The sequence below is a fragment of the Myxine glutinosa genome, chromosome 5 (assembly GCF_964187855.1).
Source record: "Myxine glutinosa chromosome 5, kmMyxGlut1.1, whole genome shotgun sequence".
In the NCBI taxonomy this organism is placed as follows: Eukaryota; Metazoa; Chordata; class Myxini; order Myxiniformes; family Myxinidae; genus Myxine; species Myxine glutinosa.
The window spans coordinates 134,746,855-134,768,597 of NC_136265.1; the positions used below are offsets into that span (position 1 = coordinate 134,746,855).

Below are 21,743 nucleotides of genomic sequence, written 5' to 3' on the forward strand. Positions count from 1 at the left end.
AACAGACAAATGTGGGTTGAAGAAGAACCTCGGTCCACCTTGGGCGGTGAGGGTTAACGAGCTTGATCGGGTTTAATTTCTGATCAGTGACGTCAATCAGTTTGGAACATGTGCCAAAAACCCAAGCTTTGCCTTTATAGGTGTGCTGGAGATGTAATCGAACCTCTCAAATGTATATAGATTTCACCTTGTTGTAAAGGTAATCGATCATAGGACAGACATTCACATGTGCAGATGAAGACTTCAGGCTCTTTCCCGTGCAATTCCTGGAATACTTGGCTTTAACTCCCTATTTGTTGGTATTACTTCATTCTTTCGTTGAAACTGTTCTTTCCTAACCACAAATGGTCAAAGTTTGTACACGAGGATCCATCGCCCAACAATCTGAAACAGGTAACTGAAACTGTCTCGGACATCATCAGTTATTAGATGTATCCATTCCGATCCTGTATGTTGTGGATGATTACCTGGACGAGGCTTAACGCATATCCAAGAGAATATTTGGAAACTTAATCATGGATTGAGATGGAGGCCTAAACTAGGTGTAATGTGAATGTGGATTGTGGAAGACATGACGTCAAGGTTTTCCCTTTGACACAGACTGCCAGGAAAAGTTACTGATGGCGTTGCGTTCAACCGAAGCACACAGCCAAACCTACACCGGAGTGGCTAAGAAACAAAAAGATAAATGTCCTTGAGTGGCCCAGTCGGAGGCCCGACCCTAAATCCAATCGAAAATCTGTGGCATGGCTTGAACAGACGCCACAAAGAAATAACATGACGAACATACAAACAGTACATGAAATCAGTCATCAACTATGCCAGCTCATCTTGGGCCTCCAGCCTATCAAACACACATCTCAACCATACAAAGCAAAGCCCTTCGCATCATCACAGGTTGCACATTAACACCCATCGAGCACCAGCACACAGAGGTAAAAATGCTAAAAATCAAAGACCACTTAGACATGAGACGTGCGCAGTTCCATGCAACGACAAATGCCAATCCCAATCACCCATGCCCTACATGTGTAACCACACACAGGCCCCTACACACATGGAAACTACAATGCTAAGACACTACAGTGAAATCCTTCACAACACCAAACAACGGAAACTACAAAAAACACACCAACACCCATATCACCATAAACACAATAAACAACCAGGGCCCAAACAGTATCTTGGGAACAAAACACCAACCCATCGATGACACAGAGAAACTACTCCAGGTCCGATCGTGTTCACCTTTCATGCCTTCGCTGTGGACCCAACCCACAACTTTTACAATAAAAACATAGACCCGACGACACCACTGATGACACCTGCAACCACTGCCAGGCCGCTCCACGCCACACACAATAAAATACATCATGGAATACTGCATTGCCTCAAACAGGGAACCATGATTGTCATGGGGCCCGCAAGGCTAACCCCCGCTCTAGCGGGGAAAATGGCCTTAAAACGATCATTCATTCATTCATTCATGGAATACTGCGCGGTCCTGGCTTCATGGAGGCAAGAGCAAGACATCTTGGATGTCAGGGATCTCTAGGTCTCTCCTGTGAGATCGTTCGGCTGTCTCCGTGCCACTGGTCTGTTCAACCCGAACTGACTGGGGCTACACAACAACAACAACACCCCAGAATGTGGCAGGTTCAACATCTGGTTATTAAAAACAAAACACTTGGAGTTTCAAAAACGTTTAATCAACCCGATTTTATTCGCGCCAAAAGTTTATGGTTCAATAGACGATTGTAAAGTAGCTCTGGATAAGTGAATGTGAATGAGGTGGATAAACGGAACATTTCTACTTTCCCTGATCTGATTGTTAAAATCCAGGAATCAATGGGTGGTGCAACCCATTGATTCTGAATGGGGTTCAGGGACTTATCAGACTTAATCATGTAACTTTGCTGTGCAGGAGGAAGGTTGCACATGAGCACCCAGGAGTGAGGAGGTGGGTGAGGGGGAGGGGGTGAGGGGTGGGAAGGAAGTTGGGAGGGGAGGGGGGGGAGGGTGTAAAGGAAGAAGAAAAATCGTCTGAACCTCTTTATGCATCTTTGAGACGTTCCCAAAACGATTCGCACATTTTTACATCATAAACTTGCCCTGCAGGCAGGTGTTCATAAAAACCTAAATCAGCTGCAGAACCACACGCTGAAGTCCTTCAAGCACCGACAGGAGAGCGCTTTTTCATCACGATACAAGTTCAGTCATAGTCATCAAGATCAGCGGGGTTAAGGTCGGCATTTTCATCATCCTCCAAAGCTAGGTCATCGAGGTCTTGGAAGAGAGATTCGTCCACCTCCACATTGTCACCTGCAAGAGAGTGTGGTCGAGGACCCAAATAATTAGAAGGAAGCACATTTTTTAAACAAAACAGGAAACACTTAGGAGTCTAAACTCCACAGTAACATATTGAGTTTCAGCCACATTAAAAAAAAAAACCCCCCCAAAAAAAACAAAAAAAAACACGATATACAAAGGAAGCCTTTCATTGTTGCGCTTCTTGAAAGAGCTAACTAAATGGAGGTTATATATATTTCTCAACACCAAAGAAAAAAATTCAGGAGGGATTGAGGAAGCGGTCTGTTACCTATACACACAGGTTCCATTTTTTGGGGGAGATTCACCACCTGTTGGTTTGGATTAATTTGTAGCAACTTTTACTTAATTTTCTTCTTTCCAAGGAGTGATTTTCCATGTTTCCAGATGGGACAGACAGACACAAACGACATTAGCCTATTATTGTATGTATACACAAAGAATTAAGTTAAGCACCCCCCCCCCCGTTTTTTTACAACCTCGCACATTACAAGTTTGTTGTCGTCAAAACAGTGTAATATACCCATGATATTGCTATATTTTCTGGAGAAGTGATATTATGGTCACATAAAAACATAACAATCATGCCGTTTTCAATATTTTATTCTGAATAATTTAAGGTGAAATTTTTTGGGAATTTTAGGCATATTTTCACCTCAATTTAAGTATGGAGCTATAGGTCCATCACGGACAGTGTGGATGACGTTTATGTTTTCTAACGTACAGTCATTGTTCTGAGAAGACCTCTAGCGATCTTTGCGTCAATAACGTGTGTAGGACCCACGTGATCGGATCACTGACTCAACCAATCACTTTTTTTCACTTTGATCACTCAATTTCATCAATGGATAATTGCTAATGTCATACCAATCATTATTTGATCTCACATACCTTAGAATATATGCCAATGTATACATATACACAAAGAATATATATTAGGGGGTGCTTACCTTAATTCGTTGTGTAGGGGTGCTTAACTTAATTCTTTGTGTATATAAGAGTGCTGAAACAATCAAAAAAATAAAAATAAAAACTCACCCTCTTCAAGAAACTGCATGTCTGAAGTATCTAGATTCCGGTCTCTTTCAAATAGCTGCTTCCCTAATAGCGATTGGGTTGGAGCAAGTGGGGAAAGTAAATAAAAGATTTCTGGAAAAGTAAATAAATGATGGAAAAATATTTTCAAAAAGTACGTTTAAGAATAATGATTTGAGGCCAAGATGGAGTAAGAAGGTTCAGCAGCGTAATGGGCACGTTAAAGAACTCAAATAAAAGCAAATAAACCTCACAAACACAAACCTGTGAGTTTGCACTTCATAGCCAGGTCGTCGTCACGCTGACACTTCTTCCTCCTAACCTCGGCATACTCCAAGTTGAACCCGATTTGCCAAGCAAGGAAGTTTTCTATCGTCACCGGCGTGCCTTGAAAGCGTTTCTGCAATGGGTCCCACCCAACACGCAAAGATGATATCAAAAACACAAAGAGCAAAAATAAACATAATTTGGTAAATAAAATAACAACGTAAAATAAACCTGAAAATACAATTTCACGTGAATGTGGGGATGGATATATCGTATACCTCCGCCCATGTTGGATGCAAAGCCACTGTTATGTTTGATCTTAATTTAAGGTCACAATAGAGGGGGAGAGAAGGAGAGAAGGAGAGAAGGGGAGAGAGGTGGAGAGAGAGAGGGGGAGAGAGGGGGAGAGAGAGGGAGAGAGGGAGAGAGGGAGAGAGGGAGAGAGAGGGAGAGAGAGGGAGAGAGAGGGAGAGAGAGAGAGAGAGAGAGAGAGAGCGAGCGCGTGCACAAGTGCAAGAGAAAAAAAAGACAACTAGAAGAGAGACATCAGATGTTTCCAACTTGAGTTATTGTCCGCAAGATGATTTTCAAAGGTCACATGACGTTTGACTCGATGAAGCCAAACATGAATAAATCCATTAATCGTTGTATTACAGTCCATACTTGTGCCAAGTTTGATTGAAATCCATTCAGTGACAATTTTCAAGTTGTTGTGGTAACAAAAACCAATAATGGGCAAACGGACAACCCAAAACACATAATGCCTCTGGGCCTTCGACTGCAGAGGAGTAAAAACATGGTGGTCACCGTTACGAATCAAGCAACAGGCATCAAATTAAAATTCCCTTCAGACATACGCTCTCTGCTTCCTCTTGTTCCAACTGCTTCCTTTCAACCTCTTTATCTTTTTGACTTTTGATCTGATCCACAAGTTCGTTGAGGTGCTCCTGTACCGCCGAGACGAGTGTGAAGATCATTACCATCCCAGCATTCTCTTCAGCCTGGAGCAAAGCAAGAGTGTGGTCAGTCCAACGTTTTTTGTTGACATGCTAGTTTGTTGAATTATATGTGCTATTCTTGTATTCTATAACATTATGCGAGACTCTGTTACATCCTGTTACTTTGTGCAACACTCCGCTATGTGCAACCATTGAGTGACACGCTGTTACATTGTGATGCTCTGGTACATTCTGTTGTGTTGTGTGACACCTCGTTACATCCTGTTGCGTTGTGTGATGCCCCGTTACATCATGTTGCGTTGTGTGATGCGCCGTTACATCCTGTTGCGTTGTGTGACACCCCGTTACATCCTGTTGCGTTGTGTGACACCCCGTTACATTCTGTTGTGTTGTGTGACACCCCGCTACAGAGTGACACCCCGTTACAGAGAGACACTGTGCCATTCCATTCCATCCCATTACGTGACACTCCATTCCATCCCAATATGTTCTGTGACACTCCATTACATCCCGTTTTTTGTTATGTGACACTCCATTACATCCTGTTTCGTTGTGTGACACTCCATTGCATCCCGTTACATTATGCGACACTCCATTGCAGCTAGTCACATTGTGTGACACTCCATTCAATCGAGTTATGATATGTGACACTCCATTACATCACAGTACATGTGACACTCCATTACACCCCATTACGTGATGTGACACTCCATTATATCCCGTTACATTATGCAACACTCCATTACATCCCGTTACATTATGCAACACTCCATGCCACTCCATTACACCCCATTACGTTATGCGAAGGACGGGAACAGTGGTGAGTTTGAGGAGAAGGTGGGAGTGCATCAGGGGTCGGTACTAAGTCCACTACTATTTGTAGCTGTGCTGGAGGTGCTGGCTCAGAACGTAAAGGAGGGTTTACCGTGGGAGTTGTTGCATGCAGATGTTCTGGTGTTGATTGCGGAAAGTATGGATGGACTGAAGGAAAAGATGAACAAGTGGAAGGAATGTATGGAGACAAAAGGTCTGAAGGTGAATATCGGAAAGACGAAGGTGATGGCAAGTGGTAAAGCATGTGGTGAGGTGGAAATAACTGGGAAGTGGCCATGTGCTGTGTGCAGGAAGGGTGTCGGAGTGATCTCCATTCAATGTACAATGTGCGCTGAGTGGGTTCATCAAAAATGTAGTGGTCTGAGAGGGTCATTAACCAGTGTAGCAGCTACATTCAAATGTAAGGTGTGCACAGAGGGAGCTGCAGATGGAGGAAATGTTGAGTTGGATCTTGGAGACGGCGTGAAGCTGGAAGGTGTGAAAACATTTTGTTACCTAGGAGACATGCTGAATGGAGAAGGTGGATCAGACTCGGCAACGGTTGCTGGAGTGAGATGTGCATGGAAGACGTTTCGGGAAATGAGTGGTGTGGTGATGAGGAGGGGAGTGTCGTTGAAGCTGGAGGGAAAGGTGTATGCTGCATGTGTGAGAAGTGTTATGATTTATGGGAGCGAGACATGGGTAATGAACGTAGAGCAGCAACGAAGGCTGGAAAGGGTGGAAATGCGAATGGTTCGGTGGATGTGCGGAGTATCGTTGAGAGAGAGGAAGACAAATGATGATTTGCGAAAGATGATGGGAATAGAGCCTGTGATTGATGCTGTGAAGAGGAACAGGTTGAGGTGGTTTGGTCATGTGTTGAGGAAGGATGAAAGTGACTGGTTGAGAAGAGTGATGGAAATGAATGTAGAAGGAAGTAGAGGACGGGGAAGACCGAGAAAGACTTGGCTAAAGTTGGTGGAAGAAGAAATGTGGGCAAGGGGGTTCACAATGGGAGATGCAGAAATAGGGCAAGATGGAGAAGATTGTCATGGGGACCGCAAGGCTAACCCCCACTCTGGCAGGGAAAATGGCCTTAAAATGCCTGTTGTTGTTGTCATGCCACTCCATGACATTGTTATGTGACACTCCATTATATCCCGTCACGTTATGTAACACTCCATTACATCATGTTATGTTATGTGACACTCCACCCCATTACATCCTGGTACGTTATGAGACACTCAATTACATCCCATTTTGTCGTGACACTGTGCCACTCCATTCCATCCCGTTACGGTATGTGACACTCCATTAAATTTCGTTGCATTATGCGACACTCCATTACATCCCATTGCATTATGCAACCAACACTCCATTACATCCCGTTGCATTATGCAACACTCCATTACATCCCGTTGCATTATGCGGCACTCCATTACATCCCGTTTCATTATGTGACACTCCATTACATCCCGTTATGTTATGTGACATTCCGTGCCATTTAATTCCACCCAATTGCATTGTAACTTGCTGTATTACATTATTTTATTGGCTAGATTGTTTCGCCTGTCAATGCAGAACAGGATGCCTCGAGATGAGTAGAACGTTTCAAAGATTAGCATTTAGGTATCTAAAACATGCCTAATGACATAAGAATGATCTTTCCTACCTGTTCCTTTAAGAGGGACTTCAGACTGCATACGTCATCATCAGAAAGGTTCCCCCGGCATATGACCTCAAATAAAGGAGGCTCATCAGGATATCGCTCCACAAAGGTAAACTTCAGCTCAACCTTTAAAACTGCACAAAAAAAATGTAAATGACGTTTCATCAAACTCAACAGGTCAAAGTTCAAATGACAAATAAATATTTTTAGTCTCATCCTTATTATTCTTGCCAAAGGAGAAGGTATTGATTGCATTTGGGTCCATTTGCCCACACATAATGTGTTGACTTAGGCCACAATCGGCACCTAGTGGTGGCCAGTAGTAGTACACGTTATATTTTTTCAACCGAGTACCTCTATAAAGTATGCACAATTAGTATGGCACTCAGTAGAGCGCATACCTCCGCCAGGGTGAACAGTTCACGATTTGTAGCCCACCGATATTTTATTAAATTGAAATCCGTCCCAAACTCGCCCTGCCTAAACAAGGCCACTAAATGTGAAGGGCCTCAAAGAAAAATACGACGCGGAAAAACTGGCAGAACTTTCACCTCGTCCTGAAATAAAGACACCTCTTCACAGGACAGGCCCCGTCTGCATTTAGACCATTTGTCCTTGTCACACCAAAATCTAATCCGCTTGTTCTTCTCACCTATCCATAACAAGTTAATCCATCCAAAACTTTTTGAAATACCATGAATGAATGAATGAATGAATGAATGATCGTTTTTAAGGCCATTTCCCCCCCCCTAGAGCGGGGGTTAGCCTTGCGGGCCCCATGACAATCACGGTTCCCTGTTTGAGGCAATGTTTTTATGGCCGGATGCCCTTCCTGACGCCAACTTTTTGAAATACCATGCTGTACTGTATATATCCTTTGCAGCTCTATCACTCAATCGTAAAGAATCACTTTAAAAATTGTCGGATCCGGATCTTCACCAAAATCTAATCAATTCGCCCTTTTCAAATACCCAACCTGTCCACCAACTTTCGTCCGAATCCATCCATAAGTTTTTGAGATATCCTGCTCACAGACAGACAAAGAGGGGTGAAGACATGACCTCCGTCCACCTACGGTCATGAGTGCGTCTATAAAATACGTACTCTCAAACCACACAAAAGAAGCCCTGGGTGGCATGGGACTGCAATCATCGATTGCTCTTTCTAGTTCACTTTAAAATGATCATGATTGTCGTTAGCAGTGCGATTTGTCTAAAGTAAATGGTCAACACCTGTTAAAGCTCCAAACACATGTATTCGGTTTCTGTTATGGATGGTTGTGCTAGTCTATGTTTTGTGTGCAGGTGGACAAGGTGTTCGGGGATATGTAAGCATCAGTACAATAGAAGAGCAAGGAATAGAAGGCAAGAACATCTTGGCACCTCATTGATCCACCAGGCTCAAGCACAAGGGAAGTGCTGCTGTTTTCACGAGTAACCACTCAATCTTTTCCACTCGTGGAAATTCTTCATCAATAACACATTTTGTTGTTAAACAAGTTACAAGCAAGAACAGAGCCCATCCATTTTGCACGTACGCAAATTTGACTGAATACTCTCTCAGTTTGAGCAGGCGTGAAATTTGCCGAATCATAGACGAGAGGTGTGTTCACTTACCAATCAGTTTGCTAGCGCTTGCCAAGCCAGGCGCTCCTTAACAGTTTCTAATGGAGCGCTTGCTTGAGTGTGTAAGCCACTTGGCGAGCACTCTACAAGCTGATTGGTAACTGAACACACCACTGGTACTACTATGAACACACACACACACACACACACACACACACACACACACACACACACACACACACACACACACACACACACACACACACACACACACACACACACACACACACACACACACACACACAGACACACACATACAGAGACACACACACACATACAGAGACACACATACAGAGACACACACACACACATACAGAGAGACACATACAGAGAGACACACACACACATACAGAGACACACACAGACACACATACAGACACACACAGAGACACACACACACATACAGAGACACACACACATACAGAGACACACACACATACAGAGACACACACATACAGAGACACACACATACAGAGACACACACATACAGAGACACACACATACAGAGACACACACATACAGAGACACACACATACAGAGACACACACATACAGAGACACACACATACAGAGACACACACATACAGAGAGACACACATACAGAGAGACACACATACAGAGAGACACACACACACACACATACAGAGAGACACACACACACACACACACACACACACACACACACACACACACACACACACACACATACAGAGACACACACATACAGAGACACACACATACAGAGACACACACATACAGAGACACACACATAGACACACACATACAGAGACACACACATACAGAGAGAGAGAGAGAGAGAGACACATACATACAGAGAGACATACAGAGAGACACACACACACACACACACACACACACACACACACACACACACACACACACACACACACACACACACAAACAAACAAAACCACGTGAGGGAAACCGAAGAGCTTTATTAAAGCATTCATAGATAGTCTTTATAAATACCTTCACCACTTTTATGGCCCACGTCAGATGACACCTCTATAGTGAAGGACGTCGGTTCCTCCGAAATCACTGAAAGATAAAAACGAGACGATAACGAAACCGTCAAACACCAATAATTGATTTTGAAATAATCATTTAAAGACTTAGCCTAATTCATATGGAGGCCTACACACCCGAAAAGCAATCCGAGTATATGGACTGCAAGGCTTCGAATTCGTTATTCTGCTCTTCGACGTAATCAGTCATCTTTGTGCCTGATGAACACCAGAATCCATGAGCTCGTTGTTCGACAATCCTCAAATAAAAAGCTTTGGCTGTGATCACGCATAAGTCGCGCTTTGCCGAAAGAGCATTTCTCAACTCGTGGTTAACACACAAATAATTTCTAATCAAATGCGTGTTTTTTTATTTTCATCAATCTTCTTCTTTTGGAAGCAAAATCATATTCCATTGCAATTTCCCATTATTTTATTGGAATATGCATGTAATGTGCCCTCCGGATTGCTACCCGCCACACAATAACTCGCTTCACTCTTCTTCTTCTGTTTATATCTCTTACTTCTTCTTCTTTATTCCGTTTAGCTCGAAGATTATTAAGACGTAGCCTCGGATGGGAGGCCATACAATTAGAATAAGAATAATTAGAATAACAATTAGAATAAGAATTCAGAATTCGTTGCACAGAAGAGAGATTGCCGCGATTCATTCAATGCGACGTTTCTGTTATGAAACGGGTACGAACGATGGCTCCGCTAGGGGGCGCCCGGGGGTTCTGACTGGAGGTCATCGCTTATCCTCAACCGAGCATCCTCATCCCCGTCAGCGTCAGCAAAGGAGAGCTTTGTGTGCAGGTGCAGGGGCAGGGACGGCGGGGACGTTCTCAAGCACGGAAAGGGCGAGCGGGACGAGGATTATGTGACGAGGCCAGAGACTCGTGACGTCAGACGTGAGGAGATAAGAATATCGTCATCCGCACATCATCCGCACCGTTTCTGTAAGATTGCAACCGCCAAACCTTGGGCGGTTTCTTCATCACGATTTATTGAATATACATTAATTTATTTAAATTCGAGCGTTTTAATGCGAAATATTGATGAATCATTAAAGACACACACACACACACACACACACACACACACACACACACACACACACACACACACACACACACACACATATATATATATATATATATATATATATATATATACAGACTTCGCATTTAATATGGAATATTTTTTTTGTGGGGGTGAACTTACTTTTCAAGATGACTTAGAACCAAAAGTTCATTGGAATTATGTTGAAATTATTCTAGATTTTGTTAATGTGACCTTTAAAAGAAACAAAAACCACATTTGACATTTCGAAGCAAATAAATTGATCCTTGAAAGTGATGTAAACTGATATCGAACTCAATTCACAGACAGTACTGTGTTAAACTTCTGTTCGTTTTCCAGAAGTTTCTCTTTATTTTGCACATCAGCCAAAAAAAATTTCAACAAAAACAAAAGCTAAATTATGACTGGGATTACGGACAGTAAAATTACAGTTCAGTACTTCGTGTAACCCCCACGAGCATTCAGGAGAGCGCGTACATGTTGAGGCATGCTGTTCACGAGATTTGCCAAGGTTTGGACAGGAATCGCTTGCCATGCAGTGACAATAGCCTGCTGCAATTCATGCACAGAGGTTGGCTGCTGGTCCAAGTTGTCGATTTGATGCGTTAATTCTGCCCACACGTTCTCTATCGGATTCACATCCGGGGACATTGCAGGCCACTCCATATGCTCTACACCACGGTCAGCAAGAAAGTGTTGGATCATGCGAGCACGATGAGGCCGTGCATTGTCATCTTGGAAGACAAAGTTTCCTCGAAAGGCTGTATGAACAAATGGAAGCAATGTTTCTTCCAGAATGGCCCTGTGCTTGAACTGGTTCAGGTTTCCATTCAGAACAACCAGGTCAGTTTTGCCCCCTGCATGAAAAGCAGCCTAAACGGTCACCCCACCACCTCCAGCTTGGACTCTTGGCACTATACAATCTTCGTTGTGGGCTTCATGCACTTGTCTGTGCACTCGGACGCGGCCATCTTGACGATAGACCAGAAATCTAGACTCGTCACTGAAGGTCACGTGATTCCAGTGTCCTGGCTGCCATTGACGGTGCTCTCTGGCCCACTGCAATCGGCACTGGCTGTGTTGTCTGGTCAGGCGTGGCTTTCTCAGGGGACGCCTGGCACCTTAGCCTGCTTGAACCAGTCGTTGGTTGACTAGCCTTCTGGATACAGGCACATTTGTCAGTTGCTGCCACTCAGCCCTAATCCGATTAGCTGACTTGGTACGGCCATTGCAGACTAACCGGTGCAGCTGGCGATCATCTCTCCTTGTGGTTCTGCGTGGACATCCTGGCCTCGGTATTGGAGTAGGGACACCCCTCTGAGCATTTCGTTTCAGGATCTTTGACACCTGACCTTGAGTGATGCCATACTGCCGAGCAATAGCACGTTGTTTCATGCCAGAATTTCGTAAAGCCACCACTCCATGACAAACAGCATTGTCAAGTTGACGGACAAGCTCCAGAGGAAGCGGCAATAACTTTTGTGGACGTGCAGCAGTTGTTTTCCACTAATACAGAACGCAACAACCCTTATATACCCGATTGTGAAGCCAATCGTCAAATGTACCTGTCCTTACATTTTGTCACGCCACCTGTGATATAATCCTGTTATTGACTTCTTGCTGCGAAAGACAAATCAGTGACATGGTTCTTTCAACAAAGACATCACCGAAGGGTAAAAGAAACTCACCAGATTGATATACTGAGTTTAGAAAGTAAATCCAAGTCAAGAAAAAAAGAAAATTCCATATTAAATGCCAAGTCTGTATATATATACACACACAGTGACACACACTAAACAGAGATATTAGTAGATATTATTGTGCTTTTACTCGGAGTGTTCGCTTTGTAAGCAGCTTGCCTACTGCTCGGTTGATACAAAGCACTCAAGCACGAATTCCAACGGAACGGAGCATGAATTCCAGCGCTTAACAACATGGCGGTCTCCATGGAAACAAATGTGGTACTCGAGCAAATGCTATCAGGACCATCGTTTTCAGTTTTACTCGATCCTCTAATAACAACTTCACCACAACAAACTGATTGTGTTTGCAGCGGCTACAGAGTACGAAGAAGAGGGAAAGAAAAATAAATAAATGGGGAGGCAGAAGGAGGCGCCTCCTGTCAAGATTATTCTTGGGTTTTTTTTTTTTTTTTTTGTATACAAGATCGAGGCTCGTGAAAGAGCGAACATTAATCACACATGAAAGACAAACAGACACATAAAACAAATAACATCGGGAGCGGTAGACAAGATGGGGAGAGAGGGGGAAGGACACAAACACAACATTTGAGAGCAGGGACCGAGAGACATGGAGACATCGAGAGATCTGTGGGAGGGAGAGGGCTTTGGGGGGGAGGCATGTGAAGGGGGGGGAGGCATGTGAAGGGGGGGGGGGGTGGGAGAGGTATAAACATATGGACACTGCCAGTGTCCCTTCTTTTCTCTACTTTGCCACATGGCACATACCCTTATATAAAGGGGCCTTTTCTATGCCCCTGGCATTTTACCCAAGAATCCATTAGGCCATTGGGCCAGCACCCCATTGCCTACTTCCTTGTTTAAAATCTCAACAACAAAAAAAAAACCCCAAAAAAACATTCCTTCTCTGTTCTTATTCGTTGTTCTTATTCGTTTATTCGTTGTTCTTATTCATTCGATCGTTCTTCGACCACGTGTTTCACCCCCATTTCCTCAGATAGTTTTCACTGTTAAACTTTAAAATGATTAACCTTTCCCCTGAAGTACTGTATTCTGTCGTATATTATAACACCTTTTTCTTCTTCTTCTTTAAAACGTTGCTTTCAACTTGCCCACCAAATCTATTCATTCCAAAAAAAAATTTTCCATCTCTTACAGTGCCTCTTTCATACATTCCCTAAACTCTCCTGCACTCCACCCACCCACCCTCCCCCCTCCAGCATTCTTAAACGTATCTTTGACTCGAAAGCCACAAGAAACTCATTTTGCAATAAATGTTCGTTGCCAATTATTCGTAAACTTTATAAAATCCAATCTCACCCCTCCCCTCCAAATCCTCTCGATCACCCCTCCCCTCCAGAACTTCCCCATCACCCCTCCCCTCCAAATCTTCTCCATCACCCATCCCTTTCAAATCTTCCTCCTTGCCCTCCCCTCCAAATCCTCCCCATTACCCATCCCTTTCAAATCTCCCCCTTGCCCCTTCCCTCCTAAACTCCCCCCCACATCCCTCCCCTCCGAGACTCCCCTCGCCCCTCCCCTCCAAATCTCCCCCATCTCCCATCCCTTTCAAATCCCTCCCCTTGTCCCTTCCCTCCTAAACTCCCCCCTAACCCCTCCCCTCATTAACTCCCCCCTCCCCCCTCCCCTTCAAATCTCCCCACCCTCATTTCTTCTCCATTTCCCCCCTCTCACCCCTCCTCCTCAAAGCATCCTCCCTGCTTCTTCCCCCTTCCAACCCTCACCTCCATCTCCCCCAACCTTCTGCCTTGCTCTTCCCCCTCCTCAAATAACACCTCACTGTGCCTCACCCAATCACCATCAAACCTTTTGTCCGCCCCATCCTTCCCTTTCTCCGAGCTATTCTGAAATCTCTGACACACCTTCAACAGCTCTCCCTACCTCTTCCTCCTCTTCCACATCTTACCCTACCCCCCCCCCCCCCCCCCGTTCTGTATCCGAAGCTCCCCCTTCCTCTTCATTAACGGTATGGACCTCAAACATCCGGGGCCTTCGTTCAAACTTAACTGATCTCTCCATACAGGTTGCTTCTGACAAACCAGACGTGATCTGCTTAACATAAACTTTCCTCCTTCATGATGTCTCTGATTCCTTAGTATCTCTCCTGGGTTACTCCCTCCTCCGGTATGATAGACCTGAGCCTCGTCCTGGAGGTGGGGTTGCTATCTTTATCAAAAACTCTCTTTCTCACTCGCCCTGCACTGCCCTCTCTCCACCTCACCCCCAGGAATACCTCTGGCTATGGCTTCCCCTTCGCTCCCACCTCTTGTTCATATGTGTGTTGTACCGTCCACCAAACAGTGATGACTCCATCTACATCTCGCTGTCTGATAATATGGACCAACTTCTATCTACTCATCCCAACTCTCTCTTCCTCATATGTGGTGATTTCAATTGTCACCATGCCAGTTGGCTGGGTGTGGGTACCTCTCTCACCAGCCATGGCTCCTCAGCAAAGGACTTCTGCGACTCACTGGGACTGACACAATCTGTCAATTTCCCGACCCGGATCTCAGTCAATGGAGCATCTTCTCTTCTGGACTTGGTTATGACTAACTTCCCTGAAAATGTCTGCTGCTCTTCTTCTGCTCCAATCGGCTCATCTGATCATGTGCTTGTTAAAGTGGACATCTCTCTGACCATTCTCAGGGAGCTTCTTCAGCGTCGACGAGTCTGGCATTTCACTCAGGCCAACTGGCACGGTCTTCAAGCAGCCATCAATCATCTGGACTGGTCTCCCATCTCGACCGCCTCTGACATCAACTCATCCTGGGAATTCTTCCAATGTAAATTGCTCTCTCTCATGCACAGATTTATCCCATCTCGTCTTCAGTTGTCATACCCTTCCTCCCGTCCATGGTACACGGAATCTTGTGGTGAGGCTGTTGCCCAGAAACAACTTGACTTAGTCTCCTGGAAAGCAAATCCAACAGAAGGAAATCTCATTTCCTTTCACAAAACCCGAAACAAGTGTGTGTCCACCCTCAGGAGAGCCAGGAAACAATATCTCTCCGTTCTCAAGACCAAACTCTCTTATCTGTCTCCCTCTTCCAAATCCTGGTGGCGTCTAGTCAAATCTGTTTCTGGTGTTTGTTCCCCCTCCATCCCCTCCCTTACCTCAAACGGCTACACAGCTGACTCCGCACATGAAAAAGCTGAATGCCTCAACTCTGTGTTTGCCTCTAAATCTTGTGTCCCAAACCCATCCCTCTCTGTACCCACCGTACCCAGTCGTACCCAGCTGCTCCTGGACTCTGTGTCCTTTCCTCCTGACAAGGTGGAAAAGTTTTTGTCAACCCTCGACTCTGATTCTGCAACTGGACCTGACGGCATCAGCCCACGGGTCCTAAAATCCTGTTCTTCCACTCTTTCACTCCCTCTCTCTGTTTATTTTCACCCTCTCTTTTGCTCAAGGTCATCTGCCATCTGCTTGGAAATCAGCCAACATCACCGCTTTACACAAAAAAGATGCAAAAACAGATCCTAGCAACTACAGACCAATCAGCCTTCTCCCAATTATCAGCAAAGTCATGGAATCCATCATTGCTTCGGATATGAAATCTTTCCTCTTCTCCAATAGCTTGATCTCTGATCATCAATTTGGTTTCAGACCAGGTCACTCTACTCTGGACATGCTGCTTCTGCTGTCTCAACAATGGATGGAGGTCCTCAATGCCAAACAGGAAATTAGAGCTGTCTCCCTTGACATATCACGTGCCTTCGATATGGTCTGGCATCCCGCTCTGCTCACCAAACTCTCCTCCTTTGGTATCCATGGAAATCTCCACGCATGGCTGGCGGACTTCCTCTCCAGTCATAGTCAACGTGTGGCCCTGAATGGGTTTCTCTCATCTCCTCTTCCTGTTCAGGCTGGAGTTCCCCAAGGCAGTGTTCTGGGCCCTGTGCTTTTTCTGGTCTTCATCAATGATCTCTCCGACTCTCTTGAAAATCCTCTCTATCTCTTTGCTGATGACTCCACTCTCTGCCGCTCCATTCCTCATCCCTCAGATTGGCAGTCTGCAGCCTCCTCACTCTCTGCAGACCTGGACAAAATCACAGACTGGGCAAACAAGTGGAACATGTCTTTCAATCCTGACAAAGCTCACACTCTTACGATGTCTCTCCGAAAAGACCGACTGGACAACCCTCCCATCCACTTTCTGAATAATCCTCTCCAAGAAGTTCTGTCACTCAAGCTTTTGGGTCTCACTATCTGCCATGATCTTTCCTGGGAAAACCACATTTCAAATCTGGCCTCCAAAGCCAGTCGCTGACCTGGCATCCTCCATCATGCGAAGTCCTTCCTTGGCACACCTGAGCTCCTCACCACATACAAGGGTTTCATCCGCAGCTCAATGGAGTACTGCTCTCCCCTCTGGGCTGGTGCTCCTGCCTCACACCTAGCTCGTCTTCACGCTGTTGAAACCAAAGCGTTCAGAATCACTGGAAACTCCCGCGATGAAGCTACCTCCGAGGGCCTTTCACTTACTCACCGCAGGCAGGTTGGTGGTCTTTCTGTCTTCTACCGAGTCCTCTCCAGCCTTGCTCCTCCAGCTCTCTCTGGGCTCTGTCCCCCAAATATTCCTACAGGTCGCACAAGATCTGCCTGCAACCAGGGCCGGCGCTACCATTAGGCCAACTAGGCAGCCGCCTAGGGTGCAGACATCAGAGGGGCGCATTACTGAACATTAAAGGGTCACAGTTTTATACAAATTATTGTTTTAAGAAAAAACATAATAAAAGGAAAATATAATAGTTCATTGTTCATAATAGTGTAAGTGATTAATTTTGAGCATGTACGCTTCGTGGCATACGTCACATCCTGTTTGAAACTGACGTAGCCTGCTCCCATGCGCCTTCTCCCATACGTCACATCCGGCATGTTCAAAACGCTGCCGCCATTTCGTCGTTGGGCACATGGATTGATCATCGTCAGGAAAACGGGAGATTTAATTGTTTGCTGATGTGAGATTCAACTTGGCCACTGCCACTAAAATGGACACTGCCACATTAATGGATATTGCGCCTTTAATATTGGTGCTGTTGGCATCTTGCGGTAGTTATTCTTGCAATTAAAAATATATTCAGCAGTTTCAAGTGTTCTGCTTTTTATTTTTTCAACAAAATGTCTGTTTTTAATAATCGAAGTTGGCAAATTTTTTTTTGGGGGGGGGGGAGGTAGGGGATGCAAGTAGCTGTCCTTGCCTAGGGCGCAAAATAGTTTGGCGCCGGCCCTGCGTGCAACCCTCTTATGGTAATACTGCCAAAATCAAGACTCTCTGCTCACCTTCACTCCTTCATTCCTCTTTTCTCCTGCCTCTGGAACAAACTCCCTCACTCTCTTCAATCCCACTCCTCCCTCCAGGTCATTAAAACAGCTGTTCACCACCATCTCTTATCTTCCCCCATCTAAAATCTCGATCTTTTCTACCCCCGCTAATTTCACCCCAAATCCACTTTTTTGAAATACCAACTTCTTCCTAGAAGTCCTTGGTGTCCTTGTGTTTATACTTCTCCCCCCCCCCCCTCCCCACCCCGCCTCCCCCCAAGCCCTCTCCCTCCCCCACATTCCCGATGTCCCTGCTCTCAAATGTTGTGTTTATGTGCTTCCCGTTTTCTCCCCATCTTGTATACCGCTCCCCTTTTTATATACTTTGTTTGCTTGTCTGTTTGATTTGTTTGTTTGATAAATGTTAGCTCTTTCACGAGCCTTGATTCTGTATACAAAAAAAAGAAAGAAAAAAAAGCACATTTGATTTGTGGAATAATATTTTGAAGAGCTATAAAGTGTGTATATATTTATATATATATATTTATTTATTTATATATATATATTGTTGCGGATCTCACACGTCGGCCTTTCCCCTTACCAAGGGGGGATTAATCCCATTGTCTTTTATCTAGCCGACGCGATCCGGAGCTATGACGTTCCTTCCGGACGGCGTTAAACAGGGTTGTAAGCCGAATTCTTATTACCTAATTACTAACACCACCCAGGAAGCAAGGAAATAACTCCCGCCCGAACCACGGTTTTAGATGGGAATGCTGAGCGGTAGCGAGCCGCGATTCGGGCCGTTAACAGGTACTAAACCCGATCTGAGCGGTTGTAAATCGTGCCACGTTTACCCAATGGAGAAATCACTAAAACGGTCGAATTAAGAGGAAACAGGAATAACAAGGAATTTATTACACTTTGTACAATGAAGAGGAAGAAGCAATGTATAGTGAAGAAGAAGAAGCAGATACACAGGGCAGCTTTATACGGTCTTAACTTATCCCTGGACACGGGCCCGTTCGCACTCCGACTCAGACTCACACGGGGTTTGTAGATGGTCAGGCGATGGTCCAAAGGATCGCGTCCACAGCTCGCTCCGGTCCCCGACTCGTACCACGAAGAAGATGGTAGACGGCAGGCAAGCTCTCCGTGTGTCGTTGGCGCGGATCGGACAATTATATGGGGGGGGGGGGGGGGGAGGGGATCGGTAGGCTGGGCTAGCGGTTACTTCGCGGCTCACGGCCGCGTACGTAATAGAAATACCGGCGCTTTTTATGTGCCCCCCGCAAGCCCACAGCCAAATCCTCGACGAGTCCTGGCAATCAATCAGGATAACAGCGCCTCTGTCATGCGTCAATCGTGCGAGTCCTCCTCGCAATGCAATGCGCTCCCAACAAGTCCTTGTACAATTCGTAACGCCAGCCAGTCCTTTACAGCAAAAGCGCCTCTCCAATAGTCCTTCACAGTCATTATCACGCGAGTCCTTCCCCAATAGCAAGTCCTGTTGCAAAGCCCCTCGCTCATCAGTCCTCTCGATCAAGCGCATCAGTCCTCTTCATGCGAGCGAGCTCAGTCCTCTCCGCACAGTCCTTTTAATACCAATCCTTGGCTTCAGTCCTCTGGAAGGGCTTTGTGTGCCCGTTATATAGCGCCGCCCAGCGAACCCTCTCGAATGTGCCAGACTTGCACTTACCACACCCCTTAGGCCATGCCCACTGAGCCCTGGTTGGTTGTTGGGGTCTTACCGGCTCCACCCTTGACGTCTGCTTGACGTGGCCACACCCCCGACCTCGCGCTCTGTCCATTTTCCAGGCCTTACCTCGTGGCATTTGGCTGGTTTCAGCATCCTAATGCGAGGGGCAATAGGGCGCAGACTGGATGGTGCGCAATGAGGTCGATTTGGAGGGTGGGCCGCAAAATGAACGGGACCTACTCTTATTTATTTCTTTACACAACGCAGGTATCACTATTGGAAATGTCCTTATCTCACATATACTATGAAATAACTAACGTTCTAAGGTGGCCTAAGTGTTGCATGTGGACTAACTATGGGGGCAAACCTTTAACCTTTATTAATCAATATGTACATTTCTCAGAACCGCAACAATATATATATATACATGTATATATATATATATATATATATATATATATATATATATATATATATATATATATATATATACATATATACTCAAAGGCAAAAGTTATTGTGACACACAAACAACAAACAGAATCAGTGTTAAACTTTTACTGCCGCGAATGAAATGTTATTACATGGAAAGGCAAGTGTTTCAAGGTATGGTAACGATCAACAGTCCATGAGAACAGCGCACCTGGCATATGCAAATGAGCCACAACACAAGAGGGGGTTCACAAGCAAGTTCACACGGTCAGTAGCGAGTGTGTCCACCTTGTGCATTGATGCAGGCCTGGCACCCTCGCCTCATTGAGGCCACTAAACGTCGATGAAAGTCCTGGGGAATATCATTCCATATCCGAGGAAGGATTTGGCGGAGTTCCTGCAGCGTTGTTGGAGGATTCGGATGACGTCGTAAACGTTGCTCCATTTCATCCCAGACGTGTTCAATGGGTGACAAATCAGGGGATCTTGCAGGCCAGGGTAACACATTAACATTGTTCTGATTAAGATACTGCTGTACAACTCGAGCAACGTGTGGTCTGGCGTTATCATGTTGAAACGTCACTCCAGGGCCGTTCTGTTGCAAAAACGGTAAAGCGGCCATTTGCAAAATCTCGTCTCGGTACCTCAAAGCATTCAAGTTCCCCTCAATCACAATCATTGGCGTCCTTGCTGCAGCTGTTATCCCACCCCAGATCATAACGCCCCCACCTCCAAAACGATCCCCTTCCAGAACACATGGCCTGATGTAACGTTCACCTGTGCGCCTGTAGACACGTGTCCTGCCGTCAGCTCGGTGAAGAAGGAAACGTGACTCATCGGTGAAGAGAACTCTTCTCCACTCACGTGCTCCCCATCGCAAGTGTTGTCTGCTCCACTGGAGACGTCGACGTCGATGTTCTGGCGTCAGAATTGGCCGTCGGGCTGGGCGTCTTGCACGGATGCCGTAGACGCGTAGACGTCGTCGAACTGTTCTTGCAGATACACCTCTGTTGCCAGGTATGGTACGGGCTGTAAGGGTTGCTGGCTGGAACCTGTGTTGGAGGTGCGTGGTTCGAATCCATCGTTCTTGACGTGGGGTCGTTACTGGTGGGCGGCCACTACGGGGATGGGCTATAACTTGATTGTTTTGCTGAAAACGTCACCATAAGTGCCAAATGGTGTTTCTATGGACGTTGAATCGACGAGCAACGTCTCGCTGCGAGGTACCAGACTGAAGCATACCTATAGCTCTCCATCTGTCATTTTCCCCGAGGTGTGGCATGTCGAACTTGTTCCAGAACGATGAATAGAGGTGTTTTTCTGACTTCTGCACTTCTTAAGACTGCATTGAGTGGAAATGATCAGCGTCTGGTTGTGTGGCCTTTTGAAGTGAACATTGCTGGCCATTTTTCTCGAATATGTCATGCTTCTTGCAAATTTCGTGCAATTCGAACAACAACTGCTTGGTTGCGTTTCTTCGACCATTTTAACACACTCTTTCTCTGGTTCAAATCCAAAAATTCATTCACAAGATTACCAATGAAAAAATTCCGTGTCACAATAACTTTTGCCTTTGAGTATATATATATTTTTTTTTTTTTTTTTTTTTTTTTTTAATTTTAAGGCAAAAACTATAGTAACTAGAACTGCCACTTTAAAACTGCTGGCAGTGATGACCGGTTTACTCACACCCACTTTTGATACAACCCCACTTTCATTGGACATGCTTTGACACAACCCCCTTGGATACAACCCCAACACACACACACACACACACACACACACACACACACACACACACACACACACACACCTCGTT

General features: G+C 45.3%; 2 protein-coding genes across 3 annotated transcripts in view; one reads left to right on the forward strand and one right to left on the reverse strand.

Moving 5' to 3' along the window:
* Window positions 1-1,687: 1,687 nt before the first annotated feature.
* RWDD1 (RWD domain containing 1) lies at window positions 1,688-10,231 on the reverse strand. The gene is made up of 7 exons (XM_068116156.2): window positions 9,859-10,231; window positions 9,686-9,754; window positions 7,075-7,205; window positions 4,488-4,631; window positions 3,628-3,763; window positions 3,367-3,429; window positions 1,688-2,322 (listed from the first exon to the last, which is right to left on the reverse strand). The coding sequence occupies exons 1-7, from the start codon at window positions 9,929-9,931 to the stop codon at window positions 2,213-2,215; spliced, it is 726 nt and encodes a 241-aa protein (XP_067972257.1). The 5' UTR covers window positions 9,932-10,231; the 3' UTR covers window positions 1,688-2,212.
* A 186-nt stretch (window positions 10,232-10,417) lies between these two features.
* ELOVL4 (ELOVL fatty acid elongase 4) overlaps window positions 10,418-21,743 on the forward strand; it is a 43,638-nt gene continuing 32,312 nt past the window's right edge. Inside the window, exon 1 of one of the 2 annotated variants that reach the window (XM_068116153.2) lies at window positions 10,418-10,679. The gene's annotated coding sequence lies outside the window, so the exon portion shown is untranslated. The remainder of the gene's footprint in view (window positions 10,680-21,743) is intronic. The other variant, XM_068116154.2, reaches the window with a different exon arrangement.

What these genes read in the sequence shown, in the direction of transcription:
- RWDD1 (XM_068116156.2), bottom strand. Translation starts at nt 9,931, where the DNA reads ATGACTGATTACGTCGAAGAGCAGAATAACGAATTCGAAGCCTTGCAG. An exon ending in ATACTCGGATTGCTTTTCGG is followed by an intron (nt 9,755 to 9,858) that starts GTGTGTAGGCCT and finishes TTTATCTTTCAG; the next exon opens with TGATTTCGGAGGAACCGACG. An exon ending in TATGAAGTGCAAACTCACAG is followed by an intron (nt 3,430 to 3,627) that starts GTTTGTGTTTGT and finishes AATCGCTATTAG; the next exon opens with GGAAGCAGCTATTTGAAAGA.